At 38.2% G+C, this 19,671-nt stretch overlaps 4 protein-coding genes across 8 annotated transcripts in view; 2 read left to right on the forward strand and 2 right to left on the reverse strand.

The window, feature by feature from the left end:
• Positions 1-824: 824 nt before the first annotated feature.
• On the forward strand, positions 825-10,986 carry LOC116845260. 2 transcript variants are annotated; one of them, XM_032817748.1, is made up of 7 exons: positions 825-1,562; positions 4,483-4,659; positions 4,863-4,964; positions 6,246-6,508; positions 6,716-6,874; positions 7,118-8,266; positions 8,758-10,986. In XM_032817748.1, the coding sequence occupies exons 1-7, from the start codon at positions 1,421-1,423 to the stop codon at positions 9,832-9,834; spliced, it is 3,069 nt and encodes a 1,022-aa protein (XP_032673639.1). In that variant the 5' UTR covers positions 825-1,420; the 3' UTR covers positions 9,835-10,986. The 2 variants fall into 2 exon arrangements, with proteins under 2 accessions (XP_032673639.1, XP_032673638.1); XM_032817747.1 differs by having other exon boundaries at positions 1,421-1,562; positions 4,863-5,231.
• Positions 10,976-14,921, reverse strand: LOC116845262 (histidine--tRNA ligase, cytoplasmic). Of its 2 annotated transcripts, XM_032817753.1 has the most exons (6): positions 14,713-14,921; positions 13,706-14,014; positions 12,975-13,187; positions 12,671-12,892; positions 12,082-12,583; positions 10,976-11,845 (listed from the first exon to the last, which is right to left on the reverse strand). In XM_032817753.1, the coding sequence occupies exons 1-6, from the start codon at positions 14,872-14,874 to the stop codon at positions 11,373-11,375; spliced, it is 1,881 nt and encodes a 626-aa protein (XP_032673644.1). In that variant the 5' UTR covers positions 14,875-14,921; the 3' UTR covers positions 10,976-11,372. The 2 variants fall into 2 exon arrangements, with proteins under 2 accessions (XP_032673644.1, XP_032673645.1); XM_032817754.1 differs by lacking the exon at positions 13,706-14,014 and having other exon boundaries at positions 14,713-14,918.
• Positions 14,922-15,037: 116 nt separating this feature from the next.
• LOC116845266 (guanine deaminase) overlaps positions 15,038-19,671 on the forward strand; it is a 9,778-nt gene continuing 5,144 nt past the window's right edge. The window contains exon 1 of the mRNA XM_032817770.1: positions 15,038-15,181. The gene's annotated coding sequence lies outside the window, so the exon portion shown is untranslated. The remainder of the gene's footprint in view (positions 15,182-19,671) is intronic.
• LOC116845261 (dynein heavy chain 2, axonemal) overlaps positions 15,607-19,671 on the reverse strand; it is an 8,347-nt gene continuing 4,282 nt past the window's right edge. For 2 of the 3 annotated variants that reach the window (XM_032817751.1, XM_032817750.1), the window contains exons 4-11: positions 18,988-19,333; positions 18,433-18,762; positions 17,535-17,817; positions 17,165-17,330; positions 16,802-16,941; positions 16,231-16,558; positions 15,853-16,040; positions 15,607-15,761 (exon numbers count right to left, since the gene is read on the reverse strand). In XM_032817751.1, the coding sequence (XP_032673642.1) occupies positions 15,692-15,761; positions 15,853-16,040; positions 16,231-16,558; positions 16,802-16,941; positions 17,165-17,330; positions 17,535-17,817; positions 18,433-18,762; positions 18,988-19,333 (1,851 nt within the window). In that variant the 3' untranslated portion in view covers positions 15,607-15,691. Of the gene's footprint in view, positions 15,778-15,852; positions 16,041-16,230; positions 16,559-16,801; positions 16,942-17,164; positions 17,331-17,534; positions 17,818-18,432; positions 18,763-18,987; positions 19,334-19,671 lie in introns of all 3 variants that reach the window. The other variant, XM_032817752.1, reaches the window with a different exon arrangement.

Consider the following 19,671-nt stretch of genomic DNA (forward strand, 5'->3'; position numbering starts at 1 on the left):
TCGCGTCAGCAATACATGCTTGTAATTAATTAGCGAGTGATCATTGGAACCTTGAACTTCAAATCTTCCTCGAAACCTCTCAACGAAATGAGAGGCTCTACCTTTTACCATTTTACCAAGAGCGATACCACGTGTCCTCCACTTTCCGTGGACTTCAAGATCCTCCTGGCTCCTTGGCCTCCGCACTTCGTGCAACACGCAAATTTATGCGAATTCGCGAGCAATGCCACTTAAGTCGACGCGACCAAACGAGACTGCCGAGTGCACACTCGAGAGACACGCGCGTTGTCTCTTCGCGCCATAAATCATCCTTGCGCTATGGCAAAAATCGATCGCTGTTGCTCCGCGATCGGCTGGCAGGATATATGGTGTTCGTTGTTAGTAGCTGAGTGCATTGCGCAACTGAAGGTATCGTCGAAGGAGTGCTTTTGGCAACTCGAAAGCGCGTTACAGACGATTCCTCGAGCATCAGATAAATGAAGGAGTTCACCGACCGTTCTCTTCCGCGAACTGTTAAATCGTTCCGTCGCGCACGGACCTAATTAATCGATCGAACAAACATATTCAGATTCGCGCAACAGACGCGATCGCGACGTGCGATCGCGTGCCTCAAAGTGTGCTGAGAAGGTATTATCAATCTTCGATCAGTTGTCACGATTTCTGTTTAACATTTCAACACTCGCGTTGTCTTCTGACGTATAGCTCATGTCATTGCCATTAACCCATGTCATCGCCATTAATTAAATCAAAAGGATACCGCGACATTTTTCTTAATATATAGCTCTCGAGTTTTGCCGAGGCACACAGTGCTACCCCTTATCCATCATTATCGCTATGTTGACCGAACAAATCAGAAAGCACTTGATCCGATTTTCACTTGACAGCGATTTTCTGTTTGCAGAGTTCGGGAACCTGACTGGGCCGTCTTCACTAAAGGAAACCGGGACTCAAGTCATCCATTCGAGAGCGATGGCGATCAAGCAGCAGCAACAACAACAGCAACAGCTAGATCAGAATGCGGTATCTCGCGTCGTTGCCATCGACGAAGAAGATTCGTGACGAATCGATGATATCGAACCGGTGATAACATCGTCCTCGAGAACTCGTTACCGTCATCGATACGGTCGTCGTCGGCTCGTAAGGAACCGTAAAAGGGAGACACACGCGCGCACCGGAGACTTAGTACGCTTGTGACGAGCAAGCCAAGTGCAAGCCTGGCCGGCTTGGTTTCATTAGCACGAAGGTGAGACAGCGACAATGTCAAAGACTACCACGTGTTTCTAACGAAGGGATTATGATCACTTGACGTGCTCGATCGTCCCCGCGGGATCGCTCGCACAATCAGGATCGCTCATCGCCACCAGACTCAACTATAATTATTCGACTCCACTGTCGCATCGCAGTCTTCTGACGGCCGAGAATGTCCAAGAAGCAATGGCTAGTCCTGCTGATGCTGTTCCTCACTTACCTGCTGCTGGGCGCGTTCATCTTCTACCATATCGAGGGTCACCACGAGATCGAACAGAATGCCCAGGCCAAGCTGGAACGTATTGAGATCAATGGTGAGATCGACATCGGCACGTCGAGATCAGCGATAAATAACGAGCGACGGCGGTGTCAGCTGGCTTGCATCAGGATCGCATTTAGAGCTCATTAAGATTGCGCAATCATTAATCCGTTAATCAACGAAGTCCGTAATGCCACAAGAACGTTGACGAAATCGCGTTATCCGGGCTTATACGCTGCTCTGTGAATTGACTCGCGAAGTGCCTTCGGTTCTACTGAGCCTCATCTTCCTCGCGAATTCCTCGATTGATCAGGAGTCGATTGTTCCTTGGCGAAAACGTGTCGAGACTAATACTTCAGCGACGCATTGTTGAAGATAAAAAAGTCCTCGAGAAGTGCGAATGAATAGTACAACCTTGAGATTCTTCGTTTAAGCTCGAGTTTATACTTCAATAAATTGATTGATAATTTGAGAATTCGTCACAGGGAAGCATTCGTTAATTCAAAACTTGCATTAGTAACTAACAACTTGTAACAAACGATGAGTTTCCTTGACGTTTCCGCCAAAGAGAAACGGTTTCCGGATTAGAGGGGAACTCATTTCGTACGTGTCACGCTTCATTCCATTTATATTCGCGACTGATTGCAATGATGAAGTAAACTAAACGTCCTTATTTCTGAAATTATTCCAATCGACAAGCATCATGATAACGGCGGACATCAAGGAAAAAACTAAGCGCGAGCGCAATCACATAAACGCGAGTGGAATTGCATATATGCACATACGCCGTTGAACTATCGATATATTTTGCATCACGCGTCGCGTCGTTTAGTCGCTCAAAATGTCAACGTTTTTGATTCGAAACATTATCTTCTGCGTAAATTTGGCATTGTATCTTTATTAATATGATATATATATATATATATATATATATATATATATATATAATACGAAATTTAAAGGAATTTAATCTTAATTCGAATTTAATCAAAAGTTAAAGGATGTCTTTAATTTATGTTAATCGAAAACATCTGGCTCCATGCGCTCAGAAAAACACATGATAATGGGAACTATACAGGTGACAAGTGTGCGAGTTTTGTACGTAGAATTAACGTATATAATTTAATAAATTAATTTATAGTTATTGCAGCTAAAGCTTCAGTTACAATAATTACAAAGAATTGTGTATTAAATTATATACATTAATTCTATATAAAATTCATGTAGTTGTCACTTTATAATTACATCACTATGTCTTTTTTTCTGAAAATGGTTCGAGATGTAGCGCGGCCTTATTACGGAATGATAAAAAGACATTCTCGAGATTTTGTTCATACCAAGATTACAGTTCAATATCTCTTAGTGTCAACGAAACAATCTAGTACCAGGAAGACATTGTTTCTCAAACGACTTTGCATGACTCGCGACTTATTTGTCCATTATTACGCGATTACCTGCGATCTGCTTGGAGATTTCGGCGATAATGTAAGCGCTCGCAGTCATACAGCGGACGAGTCCAGCGTACAAAGCATCTGAAACTCACCATACACTTAGCCTCGCATATTTTCAAACGAGACGGTTTTCATCGTCGAGGTTGTCGTCTCCTCTGGAGTGATTGATCGCCGCGCTCTCGTCGGCTCACCGAATATAAGTCGAGTTATGTTTGTTTCTATCAACAGACGAATAATCTAAGTTTAAACTTTATTCAGACAAAGACTTAAACTTTGATTGCGGTTTAAACGACGTCGGTAGAAACGGACATTAATCGCGTAGAAATGCACGGAAACTTTTATAACGCGAACCACTTCATTAAATAGCCGGGAAGTCTGTCCGGCTACTCGGCGTCATTGGGCTTTGTATTCATGACCGTGCCCCGTGCTATTGTTATCGCAAGAAAGGGCATTATTCAAATAGCCCCGCTGGTCACAATGTCGTACCGGAGAGAGGGCCAGTGTCAGTGTCAACAGAGGGTCAACTAGTTACGAAATCATTATCTCGTCCACCACTCCCGTCGAAATCACCGCATCCTGACAAAACCGGCGATATCCGTTTTAATGTTTTTTCCTGTCATCTCCCTTCTCGCGCGATAATGAGGAACAAGAAATTCTGAATTCACACGCGATGTGAATAAGTATAAGATCTTTTAAATTATTTCCGTCCTTGTTTCCAGCCTTGATCTCGCGGAGAGAGAATCCCGCTGCATAAGAATATGCAGCATAAGAATATGATATCCCAGTAAATCACCGACATTGGAGAAATAAACGATAATTGTACGAAAATCGAGATTATATGTCTCGACGGAGTTATCAAATTTTTCATTTAGTTTTGTCGATCTTGTCAATTCAAATTTACTATTTTAACTTTCTCGAATAAGCGAAAGATTATTCGCGTGTTCCGGGACTTCGTAATCTTGATTTTTAATTTTTGCAGTATCAGATAGTAAATGAGATTTGCGGACAAAAACGATGAGAGACTTAACGATCAAGGCGTTAACAATAATATTATATTTAATAAACAAGAATTATTTCGATGAATATTAAGATTTTAATAAAGAAAGAGGAACATTGGGAGACGCGCGGAGAATGCACGTGAGAGCAAACGCTTGCTTGTCGCGCATACAACGACGGCAATGATCGCGCGTATGTACTGTGGTGAAATTCGTTCAGGTGTAGTTACCGCTTGTATGTGAGTGCGTACGTGTGTGTGTGTGTGTGTGTGTGTGGTGTGTGTGTGTATGTGGGCGAAAGGTCCAGGCAAGGTTTGTGCAAACGGGCAATATAAAACGACAAATATTAGTCGATAAGATAGCGTGTGGCAATTCTTTCGAAAATAATACGGCTCGGAAAGGACCGCGAGCATCTTGTGTAAAGAAGAGATTATCCTATTATTATCCCGCAGATAAGTCTAAGATGATTATATCGCCCGAAACGCGGCTCCGCTCTTCTGAAAGGCATACGTATGCGTGTGATTTTTAGCACTGCTGCACCAACACTATATGCCCGGTTATATTCACGATCAACATGAGATCTTGCAGAAGCTCACCGTGTACTGCGGCAAGTCAGTGTACAATTACACCGAAGGCGAAGTAGACCGTCAGCGATGGGACTTTTACAACAGCTTCTACTTCGCTTACACGGTCGTCAGTACTATCGGTAGGCATATATTCAAATATGTGTGAATGAAGAGTTTTAAGTTTCTACTTTAAACTCGAAGAATTCTGAGAAACAACTAGACGTTGAAAAACATAGGACGTTTCTTAAAAACGTGTCTTTGCGAATGTCAATTTAAAAAATCATGTTGATTTATTGTGTTATTTCTTTCTGACTTATTAATTTTTACAAAATCTAACTTGCAGGGTACGGCAATCTGGCGCCCACGAACACGCTCAGTCGTATTCTGATGATCTTCTACGGCCTGGTGGGCATCCCCATGAACGGAATCCTGCTGACGCAGCTGGGTGAGTTCTTTAGCCAGGTGTTCATCAAGGCTCATCGCAAGTACAAATCCTACAAGCAAAGCCAGTCCGACAAGAAACCGATGTCGTTAGAGACGCGCAAAGTGGGCTTAGCTGCGCAGATCTTCATGTACTTGACACCCGGCTTCATCATTTTTATCTTCTTCCCGGCGTTCTTATTCATGCATTACGAGGGTTGGACATACGACGAGGCGGTTTATTATGCCTTCGTTACACTGACGACCATCGGTTTCGGCGATATCGTGGCGGGTAAATATTCTATCTTATCGATTTCCCGGAGATGTGCAAGTACTCTCGTGTCTTTCAGACGGCTTTACCGCTGACGATTAGCTTATTTTTTTCTCTTTATCGATAACTGAGATTCTGTTCTGCAATGATCCTAAGACATGTTGCGGGATTTGGTGATCTCGGTATATTCTTAGAAGCGTGATTTCACTCGCTTATATATTCTATAAACGATATGATATCATTTGGATTATTTATTCATTCATATGTATGGCTAAACTACAGGAGATAAACGTACGACTAAATGTATCGAAAAGGTGTAACGATTGCTACAATGTGATCGACTATGAAACGAGAGCAACTGTTAACGTTTATATCATACCCGTGCTCGTTACATAATCTATTATATAGCTATAGGTGCACTTGTGTTCTGAATAAGACTATCTCGCTTCTGAAGAAATTGCAAAAACAACGTCTCGAGCGGTGAAGTGACGATAGAATGAAAAAAATAATAGTCGAAAATATTTGTAGAAGTTTATCAAGGATTGAAAAAAATATTTGATGTAAAGACATGTTTTTTAACGAAAAAGCGGATAAATAAAAAATTATCATATCATTTATTCTCGACAAAATTCAAGATAAATTTAAATTAAAAGTAAGGCCGATCCGGTTTACGATTTGATAATACTGGGTTACTTGAAAGTATAACATTCGATAAGTTCTGTCAGCGTTCCTGATTGATACGCGTATATACACTTGTGTTCTTATCACATACATCGATTGCGTTTAAATCTATGATCTGCGCACTTATACGTCTGTCTGAAAAAAAGTATTTTTATTGTTACATGCTTGCGTGTGGAATTATAGGATTGGAATATGTAAGTAGTTCTCTATACTTTCAAATTAAAAAAAAATTAAAGATTAATATTTGCACTGAAAAATAAGATCATTCAAAATTAAAGCTAGTAAATATTTTCTAAGTGAAGTGAATGAATAAGATATATTTCATCGTTCCGACTCTCTGATTGAATTTTGCAGGCCAGGACAACACGAAAGGCAGCGGTCCATTATTCATCATGTACAAAACATTTCTAATCTGCTGGATCTCCTTTGGACTGGGTTACATCGTTATGATAATGACGTTCATCGCTCGTGGAATGCGCAGCAAAAAGATTACGAGGCTCGAACACAAACTGGCGATGAATCTCAAGCACACGCAGAGCAAGATTTGGAACGAGTTTAACAAAGAAGTCAACTATCTGCGCCGCGTTTTCAATGAGTTACAGCTTTCTAAGGTCAAGGTAAGTGATCTCGTTGCCCAACAAACCTCATTTTCTATATTTTTCCACATCTAATTATTTTTCATTTTTAGAAGAATCATTAATAATACATTAAAACACATTTATAGAAAAAGATTGTGCGAAAATAATGATTTCTGAAAATGCGATTAATATTATCCGTCTTCGACATCATCGTAAACTAATCGATGTCTCTCGCTCGTTTATCAGAGAGTGTATGTAGACGAGTACGAGTACGATACACCTCTGGCGAAACTTGCGCGTAGCAACAGCTTCCCGGATCTTCGTAATTTAACGATAGGCGGATGCATGGAGAATTATACACCACCCCATCCTCGACGACGAGCCAACAGCGAAGTAGTACCGACGGTATGTAATAAATATTCTTATTCATGATTATATTTATATTTTTATAGGTTTTTATTTTTTATTTTAGGCTTATATTTAAATTTTATTAATACTATAATCTTTTATTAAGCATATAATAATTTCTAAATATCCCCTAATGAATATATTTGTACGAGTTCTCCTTTTATTCAAATGATTCTCATTCATTTTCAAAATTAATATTATTAACTTCTTGTAGGATTAACTGATTAACTATTCTTACAGGATGAGCTTACGCGCGTGGTGTCCGAGACAGATCTGCAAAGGATAGACAAAACCGCAACTTTCGCCGCGCACGCTATGGTGCAACCAGCAGAGCTCTTGGCACGCTTGGTGAACATCCTCGGTTACATACCGCCACCGATGTCATCGGACGACATGAACGATTGGGACCAAGATGAGGATCAGTCAACTCAAGTTGATCCGCAAAACGATCAGTGCAAAACGGTAGACTCGTCCACTTCTACGAAGCAAGGCTTGCCGAAAATCTCCCAATGGAGGATCGGCGGCGAGAGGTTTCCGTTTACGAAGCCCCGATCAAGAGCGACTAGCGAAGTGCGTCTCCATGTCACGAAGAACGATTTTAATGTCCCTCAGGAAAGCAGCGAGTGGACTTGGTCCGGTCCAGCGGCAACGAAGAAGTTGCAAGAGCTGATGAAGGAACGCAACACGACTCCTCTGCCCGCGTCGAAGGACAGCAATGGCAAATCTTACAGATTCCCGTCGTTTGCGTTACCGATCTCCGCTACAAAGAATTTCTTCCCCCGATGGAGAAGACAAAGTAAAAAGTCGGTCACTGGTTCCAATATGAAGAATACGGACAAGATTGTCGTAGAGGACAATGAGAAGAACAGCCAGCAAAACTCAATTAGTCCATTGCATTCGTACGTGGACGAGAGACGCGACTCAACTGCGAAAAAATACTACACGCACACCGGCGGCAACTTGTCAAATTACCTGGAAGGTAATACTTTGTTGGAAGAGACAAGCTTAGCGGACTTCCTCAGAGCGTTGACCGCTCTTCATGCGAGAGTGGGAACGGTTCCTGATGAGTATATTGAGAAACCAAAGAGAAAATTAGGAACAGCAAGTTTGACACCGCCTAAGTTGCCCAGTCTGTTTACCCTCTTCTCGTCTAATTCGTCCGGATCAGGGGCACAAAGTAATCAAAATACAGTGACGGGGCCGCAGTCTTATCAGTCGAGCAGAAGAGTGTCCCTGAAGACGCCTGAGAGCAATTATTCCGGTTCTAACACACCGTTTTTCTTCAGAAAAGAAAGTGTCGCTGTGAAGCCTAGACGATTCTCCCTCAGACCGGTAGCAACTCCAGTGAGTCCTCCCACGCCTCCTGATTATGGATCAGCGCGATTGCCGGTAAGTTTACACTCACTAAGGATCATGTTTTTACGAGATACAGATTAAAAAAGTTAACGTATATAACATATTTTAAAATCTCGAATCAATTATAAATTAGAATTAAATTTTAGAGAAAACTTTACAATTTAAAAATTTTAATAAAAATTGAAAACAATTTTTTTTTGAGAGCATATATTTTATAAACTAAATTTAACATTACAAATTAAACTTAATAAATTGAGTCGCATTTTTGCTAAATTTCTAGGAAAGTGCAAGAATTCTAAGGATAATATCCTTCTTGCATATAATATTATTTCTGTGCGTATATAATTAAATTAATTATTATGAAAAACACAATGACAAGACCATGATGGACGAATTAATTCTATTGAGTTTGATAACGTATATTTTTAATTTTGAAAATATTATAAACGTAAAATCACGTAAAGACGATATAAATCTTTTTCGCGAAACCAATTCTGTTCTTATTGAACACAAACACTTTTCAGAATCTGCATCCCTTGACCCTGAGGATAGACGAACGCAATCTTCAAGAACCCTACGCCCCCACAGAAGCTTTCATCTCGGTGTCACCGAAGGAACCGCTCGTGAACATGGAAGGACCGCTTGGTTTTTCGTCACCAATCAAACCGCCGTCTAATATACGGCGCTTTTCGATAAGACCTACACAGCTCAGCGCTCAAACCAGCCCGACGAGCCCGACGATGAAACCACCGCCGAAATGGAGAGCCGGTATACTTCAACGGCAGCTCGGACAAATAAATCTGCAGCGTCGCGTAAGAGCCTTCAGCCTCAGCGACGTTAACACCAGTAAACGCGAGAAGAGCCCGGCGCCTCTTAGTCCACTCGCCATGGACAACACTAACAAATTCGTCGATATCAGCAGAGTGAACCAAAAAACGGTGACTATCATGTCGCCCGCCAAGGAGATAAGTATGAAGAACGAACTTCGAAGTGCCGGGGTATCTGCTTCCGCGGCTTCGAGAGAAGAGCAAGTATCGTTGTGGAATAATCGCGAAAATGTGACTTCCCCGATTAATCCCTTTGTTTTGGGGCTTTCTGATAAATCACTCGCGGCATCGAACGAAACTATGATCTCGCGCGCTGACAGTGGAAGGCGCTGTCAAGGGAACAGAGATCACGACAATTCGACGTCTTCCAATGAGAATATCCTTCAGCAGAGACTTGTGAATGTTAACGATACACTAGGTAGAACGGTTCAAACGAGAATACAGGAAATGAATGTAGACGTCAAGGCAGGAGCTCCGCCTGCAACGAAGGAACAAAGCGGTGTGAGTGCATGTATAATTGATAATTTAAATGAGTCTCAAGACTCCTTGAACGTGACGTCTTCGACAAGCGGTTGTTCGGAATCGAAAAGAGAAAAACCTAGCGTGTCGATAGACTTTTACAAACCGTCGCGGCAAGTAATAATAGAAAGGCCGGCGGTCAATCCTTTCGAACAGTACAGAGCTATGACGAGGTCCGGTCAAAAGGAAGACATGGACTTGAAAGAAATTAAAATTGAGAGTCCTTATGCGAAACGCGATAAAACAGAAAATTAATAATCAAGTTAGACAGAATATTCAAATACTGGAGAAGGTTTTCTTTTTTCATTTTCATTCGTAGAAAAATATTTGATTAAATATTTTATTAATATAATTAATTAGAAATACCTTCATTTTGACGTGAAAAACTGATTGAAAAATCTTCCTCCGGATCTTACAAAGATTATTCGTATCTAACTTTCTATCTATCTTGCCCACAATTTTCCTACGTGTATCGCATATCCCCATGTGCGTAAGAACTGACATTAATTTTAACCTGTGCTGGTTTGGGAACTTTCTACTGCAGTAATTAGCATATTCGTGTTTCGCCTTAAGAGGCTGCATAATTTAGGCAATGCACGAGCAAGAGCCGAAATAAATGATGTAATGTTATACGCATTGATCGACATAAGAGCTGCAGAAAGAAATATTATGTCTTCAATCGATCAACTTTGCGACATATTAATTTCATCAGTGTACAAAAGTATTTAATTTCCCAAACTAGTCGGATACATAGTACTTTTTTTCAAGTAAGTTATTCAATTTATAAATTACAAAATAACTTAGTAAGTTATATAACTTAGTAATGATAATTATTAGATGTAATATAAATTAAGAAATATGTGAATTAACCATTAAGTTTTAATTTAAATTCAGTAGCACATCAAAAACTCTGTGATATGATAAATACAGTACATCCTCGATTTAATGGACCTAAAAGCCAATAATATTAAATGAGATATAACTTAGTAAAAATATATATATCAAGTAGATTATTGTAGCAAATAGCAAATAGCGATATATCGATCAAATTAATGGAAAACACCGGTGAACTTCTTTAAGTCCAGAATCTATTAAGACAAAGTCCGTGAATTCGAGGGTTTACCGTACAGTATTACGTTAGATAATCGCTGATAAATAACAGATCAATAGTTGATATCGTAATTGAAAGATTGTCAGTTACGTGTAATTGTGCGCGATACTTTATCACAATTACTTGTAACCATACTTCATTTCATCTCACTAGATATTGCTATATGGAAAAAAATCGCTCAGGTGCCTGCACGCGCGCGACGTAAGCAATCTATAACAATATATTTATTCCGCCGTATCTTAAGATTGACAATCTCGGACGGATAATAAAGGAAGTAAAGCGCTTTTTACGAAATATATATGAAGTAACCTTTTATTGAATACTTCTTGCGAAATAAGTTATAAATTGTATTTGGTTTCTCGAGCAGCAGCACGAAACTGCTATCGCAAATTCCGATTGTAAAATTGGCTATGTGACGAATACAGAACGTCGTGGACGTTGTGTAGATTCGTTTACTATGGTTAGGTTACATTGTTAGATTATATTTATTCTAGTCGCTTAACAGTAACGACACTGTCGCGCAACATAACACAAGATAAATTCGATCCAAATGTAATAAATAAACTTTCTCCTGTGCGCGGAGGTTAAAATGAAACTAAATGCAGTATAAATACGTTTTCTTACTGATTTTCTTGTACTGACGCAATTCTCTTGAGATTGTGAGTTATTATGATCTACGATGTTATAATGTCTCTAGCAGCTTCCGTACTTCCTCGATGAGGTTGTTGCGCGGCACACGAGTCTCTTTTCGCGTCGAAACGATTCTCAATGTAACTTCACCCTTCGCTAATTCGCCTTCACCGACAATTATTGCCAGTGGTATACCGTTTTCTTCGCAGAATTGCAGTTGCGCCAGTAGCTTCGCGTTCTTTTTGTAAGAATGCTCTGCTTTCACGCCACCTTCCCACAGATCCGCCAATATCTTCATCCTCTCTTCATGCATATTTTTTTGCGCGCTGGCCACAAATACCTCAGTCTCGATAGAACGCATCTTCAAACCTTTGTCGGCCAGTTTCGCCTCCAAGATACTGAATATACGTTCTACACCCAGCGATACACCGACGCAAGGTACATTTTTACTTTTATTGTCAAACATGCCGACTAAGTTGTCGTAGCGACCACCGCCCGCTATGCTACCAACACCAATGTCGTCTCCTACAAGAAATTATTGATTATTATTATTATTAATATTACCAAACTTTATGAAATAGATAAAATCGAATTCCGGAAAATAGTGTCACAACCCAATAGGATTACTAATAGAATTAATGAAAAATATAATATAAAAGTGGTTCTAAAAATTAACTGGTAATTATAAAAATTTGCAAGTATCCGTTTCTTTGAGAAATGACACTGTTCTTTTCAGAGAATGAGAAAATTAATATACATACCGCACAACACAGCCTCATAAATAACACCTGTGTAGTAGTCGAGACCTCTCGCGAGACTCAAGTCGAACTTTACTTTGTCCAAGATTTTATATAAATCACAGTACTTCAATAATAATTCCATGGAATCTAAGCCTTGCACAGCAGCAGCTTGCTTCATCAAGTCCTTGTCCTTTTTTAACTCAGCTACCAGCTCCATTCCGCCAGATTGAGAGACATATTTACCGACTTTGTCGGCGATATGCTCGTCCAATCCTTTCTCTTCAATTATCTCTTTCTTCACTTCTTCCCAAGAGTTTTTATCCAACTTGTCTACAGCAGAGCAAATACTGCGGAATTTACTCGGTGGTATGCCGCAAGCCGCGAATATGCCATCTAAGATGCACCTGTGATTCAATTTAATGATATACGGTCCCAAGTCTAAAGTCTCCAACGCTTCTGTCACGACCCGAATACATTCCACGTCCGGTATCATTGGATCATATTGGCCAGCGATATCAAAATCCTGAGAAAAATGTAGGCATCGATAGAAAAATAGCAATATATAAAACATTCATGGGAAATGATTTGGTAATATTCATATCATACTTACACATTGATAAAACTCTCTGTATCTGCCTTTTGTTGTGGACGGGTTATCTCTTCGATAGACCTTTCCGATGTGATACCTTTTCATGGAAGCCACTTTGCTCATTGCCAGATATCTTGCGAAAGGAACTGTTAAATCGTACCTAAGAGCGAGAATTTCCCCACCTTGATCTTTTAGGTCATAGATGAGCTTAGAATCTTCACCATATTTGCCAGTCAAAACATCCTATATGGCAAACAAAATCAATGCTAATACTGATAAAGTGAAAACATCAGCGTGCTATTTTTTTTCTAATAGTAATTCTTACCTTCAACTCGAATACAGGAGTATCTATTGTCTCTGCGCCGTGGCGCTTGAACACTGCGATTATCTTTTCCAAAACTCCCATTCGTAGTACCATGTGCTCTGGGCTGTAATCTCTTGTACCTTTAGGCGTTTTAAGGATGAGCTTGTTAGGACAACCATTTTCCTCACCTAACTGTGCTTTCAGATCCAATAACTTAGCGACTTCCTCCGCTATCTACGAACAAATAAAACAAATTTGCAATTAAAACATGAATATGACATTATTCTCTTTGTCAGTTATCCAGCTGTACGTCGATAACTGTACGTCGTAACCCACCTGTGATGACGTGGACATCGGCATGTTGCGATATTTCCACATGATGGAGAAAGAATTGGCGCGTATCAGGCGGGATAACATCACAAATGATGAAGGAATTTATAAGGCAACCAGAATGAAAGAGAAAAGCCCCCTCAATGTTGGTTATCAGACTAGTCCAAACAGCAGAAATAATATCAGTAAGCAAGCTAGCAAGGGGCTGCCATAAATTACTGTTGTTATCTATAATTAATAAAGACATTGTCTTTTTAATAAACTTCCCTTCAAGAATAGCGTCTATGTTTAAGCTATGTCCATATATGTTAATTTCTCATGCAACCATCTATGCGTTTCAATAAGAGAAGTAAGCTGATTCTTCCCTAAACAGTTAAATATAATTTATGACAGCTCTGCTTGCAAGCAACCAACTGCCTCACCTTTTTATCTAGTACATTTTGGCCAATGTAGCAAGTACTTTTTAAGCGTTTGGTCTTTTCTGCCAGGGAAGTGAGCGGTGTTTCCACAACAGGAAATGCTAGACGCTCTTCATGAGTAAAGCTTTTGATGTTAATGTACCATCTATTCAGATGAGACCATTTTGCAAGCTCATCATTAAGGATAGCACAAGTATCAAATAATTCAGTATCTATAGATGTTGGATACCAACCACACGCATAGCTGATATCCGCAAAATCATTGTTTAAGCTTTCTAAATCAACATTTATATCAGATTGTGCTCTGCATTCCTGAGAAAAGATATTTTCCTGAAGCAAAGCTCATATATTGGTAACAGAACAATATATATCTTGAACTTAGTAGTTTTAACAACAGAATTCAGTATAATGTTTCAAGCCCGCCACATCCTGTTCATCATTATAAATAGTAGTGTTCCATTATGTACATTTGCATGTGCATTTTTATACTTTACCATAGATTTTAAAGGAAAAAGGAGAAAGCTACTAGTTTAAAAATAAAGTATAAAATCAATATATCAACAATATAAAAGGGGAAAGCAAGTGTAAATATTAAATATGTCAGAAGATAGAAACGTTTCTCAATGGATAAGAAACTTTATAAAACTCGTGAAACATGCTATTATTGTTGTTTATTGTGTAAAATATTGTGCAACATCGAACGTAGTTCCAGTCTAACCGCCGTTACGTTAAGACGTGTTCGAATACGCTGATCCGATTTTTTTGGAATTCGTACCTCGGTACCTTGGATGAAAGGACAATAGAGATAAGTCTGAGTCCAAGTAAAATAACAAGAAGAAAAACATTGGACGTACTTTTGACATAATTCCGTGAAAGCAAGTGAAGGGGATACGGTTAATGTTAATCAATGGGACGGAACTCAAAGAGAGAAAGAATATGCGTACATGTCTGTTAGAGACAAAACGTCAAGATCCTCTAGAAAAGAGGAGAAAAAATGGAGTGTCGTATACCTGCGTATTGTTAGCTTTGGCAGCTTTCAACTGCCGCACGATCTCGCCTTGTTCTTTTATGCGATTCAGTAACACTTCTCTCGTTTCGTCAGCCATCGCAGGTACCATGCGGTTTGTGACGATCCAGCTGAGTTCGATTCCTTGCGTTCCGGCAGTCAGCATATGACTTTCTGTCCATGCGTTTCGACTTTTGCGTAGTCCCGCGCAGTGATGAAAGGTTTGAGATAAATAGCGGACCAAAAGCCCTTGTGCGCAATGCGCATGCGCAAGGACGTCATGGACTGACACCGATAGACTCATACTTACATGAGGTGGTACACATGTAAGTACGAGTCTATCGATGCAGCGCGTGGTTTGTGACGTCACCCATGCCTGCCATTCCTTTCATCACTGGTTCCGCGTCCACGTACCGCCGCGCACTTCAAGCGGATTGAGAGGGAATTTTCGCGGGTAACTACACATTGAAAAGGTAAGGATTTGTAAAAACTCAGAATAATTGAAACGACCTGCGATTTAAGGCAGCGTTTATTGTTATTTTTATTATCCCATCAAATCGTAAAAATAATTGCTGGTTCGGAAAAAATCTTATAATCTGGAAATGATGTAATTTTATTGAATTTAATTCTCGCAATGATGTGTGGGAAACAGAGGAGGAAGCTCCTTCAGCGATACATTTCTAACGTATGCAGAATGCATGTGCACGTGCGCCACCTTGTACGTTACGCAATGCGATAAGAAGCTTTTGTTGCAACAGATTTTTTCAATTTCAAGCAACATTGATTTTGTTCAAATTTTTTATTTATGGATGTTTTATTAGTAGATGTCAAGAAGAATGGATATGTTCTATTAGTAGACGATAAGAAACTTTTGTTGCAACAGATTTTTTCAATTTCAAACAACATTGATTTTGTTCAAATTTTTTATTTATGCATATATTTAATTTACTTATAGTATAATACTTTTTATTTGTCAATTTATTTCAAGATTTGTTGTGCGATTTTTTATTATCAATAACAGTAATCACTCGTTTGTATTGCTCCAATATATGCCTAAAAATATGTATACCTTATTATTTTATTTGCACAAGATATCTAAACATTCAAATAGACAGAAAAAATATTAAATTAGTCAAAGATTTACTTCTCAGCTATACAATCCCCTATCCAGTCAGACGCATCAATCATCATGTGGAACAATCGTTCTAAATATCGAGTGATACACAATAAATTAGCATCTTTCATATGATACTGAAATAATGGATGATAAGCTTTGTGCAAAGTTATACTGCTATTGCAATGCTTGATTTCTTCACCAAATATTTTCCAAACCTAAAAATGTATTCAGAAAATATTTTATATATACAATTCTATATTCATCTGTATTATATTTATATTACATTTAAAATTTTATATTCATTATTATTTACGTTTTATTTATCATAATAATTTCTCTCAATGCAAGTTGTAAGAAAAGTTCTATATCTTTATTTTTATTATTCTTCATAAATTCTTTTCATACCTGTACCCATTTCATCGATAACGTATCACATAAAGATCCTCTATGTTTGAAACGCTGCAAAGCATAAATAGCTTCGATACCCTCTTCGACATTCTGAACTTCCTCGAATATGCAGTCAATCAGGGTCTTGACCATGTTTTCCAATTCCATTATGGAGTCCCTGAACTTCTGCATATTCTCTAGCCATGTAGATTTCGCAACGTCTAGAATGTCGTCACGAACCAGTTTAATCTCGTCCAAATTCTCGTAAAATAAATCCTCTATTCTACGACAATACGCTTCGTATTGTGTACCTTTCGCACTTCCGATCATTCCCACTTTGTTGCGCCTATAGAAATTTTTTAGCGAATTTATTTACCAATTCTAATTTATAAAACAACAAATTAGCAATTAAAATTAAAATTAACGGAACTGTGGTATATACGAGCCATTGGCTCACACGTACTTTTTATTTTGAATTGATATGACTGTATTAGGATTTATATATTACGTGATTGATGCAATTATCACCGCGCGTTAAGACATTTCCGTCTTGAGGCATTTACATATAAGATATGCTGTTACGCATTACCTTCCAAACACTATTAAAGCATTACATATCTCTATGACATCATAACACCTTCGTGTAAATGTGTCGACGCGATTAAAAACCGTGCGAACGTTCACGCTCCAGTCTCCATTCGATTTAATGCTTGCAGTTATGCTCGTGACCTACAATTAATTTGTTTTAAGTGGCGATTCTGAAAGAATTACAAAGACAAAGCCAATTTCAATTAACTCTTCTTAAATTAACTGCAGTCTATTGTTTTCGCTAATGTCGACAGTTAACTAATTTCCTGGGACACGAATGTTGTATTTCTTAATTGTTGAGAAATTTATAGATAGCAGATAGTTTAAACTTGTTAAACTTGGCGATTAATGGCTAAATTCGCACTTTATCGTATACAATTCTGTATGTTTGGCAGCAAGATATGCATTTCTGAAGTACAGTTATCCCGTTTTCCGCGTCACCCTCTAGTAATGCTTGTAAATCGACGTATTCTTTGCATTGTTGTACCACTTGAGCACTCACAGCTTGACAAAGTATTTCTATATTGCTTCTAAAATAAAAAATCTCTTTTTACCAATTAAGTTCTGCCAATAATGTTTCTTAACTTCTAATAAAATAATTAATAGGTATAAGTATGTTCTCAAGGATTTAAAAGACTAGAGACAAATCCAATCTGATTGAAAGACTAGAAAGAAATTTAATCTAATTGATCTTTTAAGAAGCAAAGTTAGCAAGCGAAACTGTAGAACCGTACGGTATATTGTAGAATGATGATTCCGTCCAAATAAATAGTATCAGAAGCATAATTTTCGTCACGGGTTCCTCGATTTCATCTGGACATTTCAGATCGTTACAGGCGTCCGATAAAACTTTTAGATACGTCACAATAGACGCCGCTTGTTCCAATCCTTCATGAAGTTGCACAGTCAAGAGATGAAAGGAGTCCACGCTTGGGGAACAGACGTTCTCCAATAGACGCAGTATCGATTGAATTTCTTCATTCGAAAGCTGATCGTGCAAACAGCACAGGTCAAAATCTGCAAACGAAACGTTTTATAAGTTAGAAGCACAATACTTGTTATATTTAATTTGTATTCATCTTTTTAGTTTACGTTAAAGTGCGAATCAATATGTCAGGAAGTAACAGAGATAAGACACTTTCTTTTAATTTAATTCAAGTTTTATCGAGTTTATAGTAGATGTCCTTTTTGAGAAAATTTAGATAAACGCCTTTTTCATTCCTCAATTCTCAATATTTTGGAACAAGATTTCTAATTAAATTTCTGTAATACAATTAATCGGTTCAAAAGAATTTTTTTCAGTGATTATATTATAATTTCTATTTCTTTTAGCTTTCTAAAAGATGCAAATTTAAATATATCGATAATAATAAAACTAAAATTCCGTTTAAAGTGAAGTGCATTCGATATTAGAAATGTCGAGACAATCGCCGTTCTTTCCGCTCAGGTTTTTATTTGCGGTCTGGAGAAAGTGTTTTACTTCCATAAGAGAGGTCTTGTGTTACACTGATATTCAATGAAACTGGATCAAAAGGTCAGTGTCCTTACATCAGACCGAAACGGAAGTGTGTGAACGAAACGCAAAAGATAATCGATAATTGCTTATAAGTTTGAATAATATTTGAAACTAACATATTGCCGTCCAATACTGCAGTTCATCAAACACGATCTGCCTAGTTTCGTTCGCGGATGTGCTCGTCAGTACTTCACGGATTTGTCTAATCCAACATCGTACGATCCCTTCGAGTCTCTCTATCAATGCCTTCTCCGATTCATCCAGCTCCTCGGAAACACGCTGTCTATTTTCTTCGGACAAACTTGGTTTTTCGTCCATGGACATTGCGATTTCAGGTAGTTTCTCTTTTGGTATGTATAACTTGGTCAATCCCATTGGCTTGTAAACCCGCTCGGTTAAGCACATCAGAAAATTATGCAAATTGCGAAACAGATTATTTCTGATAACTATTTCCATTAAAGAAACTTTTCATTGATTTGACGACTAATTCTATTATAATACTTTTTAAAATGCAGTCTGAAGTTTCTGAAACTTCATTATTAGCTTCGTAATTACATCATTGTAACTATAATTATATAATAAATAATATAATAATATTTTTAGTTGTAAGAACTGGCACTGTTCTTCAAGCTTTTTGATTGTAACAATTATTTCAAAGAGAAAAAGGATACTTTCTGGCCATTCGCCACTGTTTAACGCAACGGGTACGTACATATTTTCCATCGTTTTCAATATGCACATCATAGCATCGCGATTGATGCTACCGAATACTACCGTGGCTTGAAAATTTTCAACGGTAAACACGTGCCAGGGTGTTCGCAGAAAATACACGAAGCCACTGTGGCTTTCTTCGGGAACGCTCAGTTGCACCTTCAACGCACCTTCCACGTTTAAATATATACTCAATAAAGAGTAAGCTGGATTTTCAAAATATTCGCGAATAATGGTGTGACAATCCTGACTCCAATCGGAATTCTTGATAGAAGGAAGCACCGTAAGATCTTTCACATATTGCACCTAAAAAATAACGCAACGTAAATAATATTAGTGTAATAAATTTCTTTTTGGCAAAAAAATCGATTTACTGATAGTATTCCAATTATGAGAAATTAAAAATAAGAAAATGATTTATCCCAGGTAGCAAGATGACGTCTAAAGAAGTCATTAAGATGTCATTAAGATGTCATCTTGCCTAGGATAATATAGAAAATTTTTTATATAACAGAGTTTTTTATATTCTCTTAAAGATTTCTAAGAATTATTTCTAGGGATTGTTTCTAGGAACAGATTTTATATATATATATATATATATATATATATATATATATATATATATATATATATATATATATATA

Source organism: Odontomachus brunneus, unplaced genomic scaffold, assembly GCF_010583005.1.
Source record: "Odontomachus brunneus isolate Ranch 3 - 2012 unplaced genomic scaffold, Obru_v1 Obru_scaffold_050, whole genome shotgun sequence".
NCBI lineage: Eukaryota > Metazoa > Arthropoda > Insecta > Hymenoptera > Formicidae > Odontomachus > Odontomachus brunneus.